This window comes from Pipistrellus kuhlii, unplaced genomic scaffold (assembly GCF_014108245.1).
Source record: "Pipistrellus kuhlii isolate mPipKuh1 unplaced genomic scaffold, mPipKuh1.p scaffold_m20_p_4, whole genome shotgun sequence".
Classification (NCBI taxonomy): domain Eukaryota; kingdom Metazoa; phylum Chordata; class Mammalia; order Chiroptera; family Vespertilionidae; genus Pipistrellus; species Pipistrellus kuhlii.
In genome coordinates this window covers 8557681-8560543 of record NW_023425540.1, presented here as the reverse complement: position 1 = coordinate 8560543, position 2863 = coordinate 8557681, and the positions used below count along the sequence as shown (strand labels likewise).

At 37.4% G+C, this 2863-nt stretch overlaps 1 protein-coding gene across 1 annotated transcript; it reads right to left on the bottom strand.

Annotated features, from left to right (window-relative positions):
* Positions 1 to 2152: 2152 nt before the first annotated feature.
* LOC118703958 (stabilizer of axonemal microtubules 1-like) lies at positions 2153 to 2441 on the bottom strand. The gene is given in 1 exon segment (XM_036411367.2): positions 2153 to 2441. A coding segment is annotated over 1 exon segment (222 nt). The 3' UTR covers positions 2153 to 2219.
* Between the last annotated feature and the right edge of the window lie 422 nt (positions 2442 to 2863).

The window sequence follows — 2863 nt, the reverse complement described above, 5'->3', positions numbered from 1 at the left end:
AATAGAGAGAGAGGTTTGGAGTCCCATTTAGTTAGGCACATATGTAGGCCTTCCTTGGTAGCAATGCAACACTTAACAAATAACCTTTTTTAAAAAATTTTTATTGTTGAAAGTATTACATATATCCCCCTTTATCCCCATTGACCTCGTCTAGCCCGCCCCACCCCACACCCCAGGCCTTCACCACTCTATTGTCTGTGTCTATGGGTTAAGCATATATGCATACAAGGTCTTTGATTGATCTCTTCCCACACAGCCACCCCCCACCTTCCCTCTGATATTTAAGCATGACAGTCTGTTCCAAGCTTCTATGTCTCTGGATCTATTTTGTTCATCAGTTTATTCTGTCCATTACATTCCATGTATGAGTGTGATCATGTGGTACTTGCTTTTCCCTGACTGGCTTATTTCCTTTAGCATAAAAAGAATGTTTATGGACACAGAAAGTAGATTAGTGGTTCTTGGACAGGAGGGATCTTACTGGATGAAAATATTGTTAAACTGATTTATGGTTATGTTTAATGTTACTAAAAATCATTGAATTGTATATTTGAAATGGGTGAATCACGTATATATAAAATATACCTCAGTATATGTAAAGCAAAAATAAATAAATAAATCACCTTAAAGCCTTTTTGCTTTTGTTCATGGGGTTTGTTTTTTGTTCTATTTTGTTTTGTTTGTGTTTGTGTTTTTTTTGGTCCACATATTACACTCCTATAATCCTTTGGTCAAAACTTTATAAGAGCTAAGTAGTTCTTGCATTATATCTTGAGATGCCAATTGGTATTAAGCTATTTCTCACTGCCCTGTACTTTTGTTTTGGTTTCTTGGCAAAGGTCTCTTTTCTTAACTTATCCTTCTACCTTATGCGCTGATTTCTAACATACTATGAGACCTGCTTTTACATTTGATCTTACTCCCTGTCACATGGGACTCTCCCAATACCTTTGATCTGTTAACACTGGACTCTGGGTACACCAGACATTCTGTCCACCTTGGGCCAGTTAGAGAAACTAAAGAAGTTTGAAATCAGAGACAAGCTTCCAGGAGAGACTGGAAAAGGTAGAAAATAGGTCATACTGACAAAGTATTGCTAAGCAGGACCCTGATCTGGGTGCCCACTGCTTCACATACTTGAATCAGACCTCGAGCAAACCATGGTCATCTTTGTTTCCAACCAAGACAGCTGTATTATCAGCGATCCTAAAGATAAGAAGTCCTTCTTGACTTTCTGGACCAAGAGATCATCATTCAAATAATGTGATACAGACCAAAGAAATGTTAATAGTCATAAAGTTCAGAGCCAAGAGAAGAGAAATCCATGTTAATAAGAAAAAATTGAACCATCTGAAAAGGAAAGATACAAATAAGTTACCTTATATGTAATACTTTCAACAAGAAAGATTTTTTAATAAGAAAGTACCTTTTAAGATGTTTAATTTAGCTGCTAAGCCATGAAAAATACCACATTCAGAGGAAACACATACAAGAAAATAAAAAGAGCTTCTACGGTTCCAAGTTTCCAGCCAAGATCAGTAAGATAAGTACATGAAATATTATGGCTGTGAAATTTTAACCTTTTAACAGTTCAGCTGAAATATCTTGTGCTAGAAAGTGAATGATTCTGGAGCAGAAAACCTCAGGCCTGCAGCTCATGTATTTGTTCCCACTCATGTACAAGGTATTGTCAGTTCCCTGGAAAACCATTTACTTTAATTGTCAAATGTTTTCCTGTAGTTCTTTAAGAATATCATCACTACCCATGATTTTGAAGCAGATTTTTTCAAAAAATAAAACTGTTCAAAATTCAGTTTGGGTAAAACATACTGCTTTCTAACAGAGATTCTTTCAAGACCTCCATCTAACCCTCGTAATTCACAGGTTCTCCTTATTCTTTCAGAACTATTTATCAATCTAAAGTCAACAGTAAACAAAATGAATGAAATAAAAGTGAAAGCATGGGCTACATTAGTACCTAAGATACTTCCTAGTATGCTAACCATCAAAACCATAACCCCTAGCCTTCTTCCCACAACTTCATTCCTCACAAATTTATCCTCAATGCGCTCGCTCGCTCTCTCTCTCGCTCGCTCTCTCTCTCTCTCTCTCTCTCTCTCTCTCTCTCTCTCTCTCTCTCTCTTTTAAAAGTTAAACAACTTTATTAAGACCAGAAGAGTTGGGAGAAAAAAGAAGTAAAGCATGGAGTTTCTCAATATTTACTTAAATGTTGGTATTCCTTCCATTTTACCACGGTACACTTGAACTTCTTGCTTGGGTTTAAGACTCTGAGATGGAAGAATATCGCCATATGTAGGACATGTTTCCAAATATTTGGTTGTTGGGCAAAACACGCCAGAATTTTCGTAAATCCTTATGGTTTCAAGTGGACAATGATGTCACCCCCATGTGCAGATCTAACACAGCCACCAGCTCCGCATGTTCACTGCCAGCGGGGTCCACTGCTCAGCACCTCAGAGCAGCAGCTGTCCTGGTTCCAACATGCCTGCCATTGTCCAGGCAATGTGAGCTCCCAGGAGACCTCCTCCATGATCTCTTATTCTTGAACCAGCTTTCTCCACAAAACCTATGCTATCAGACCCCAACCCTTATTGGATTCCTTCATCACTCACTATATAGCAAACAGTGTAAAGATCCACTTTATGTTGGTCTTTAAGTTGAAGAAAATAAAACAAGTTTCTGTTGTCCATGCCAAGCATTATTGTTGAGTATAACAGGGTTTCCTATTGGGTGAAAGGTAAAGCTGTATTCAGAAAATTGTTTCATATCTATTAAATTCTATTCCTATATCACAGATATTTTGTTATTATTCAAAAACACACATGGTAGCAAAGCTTACCCT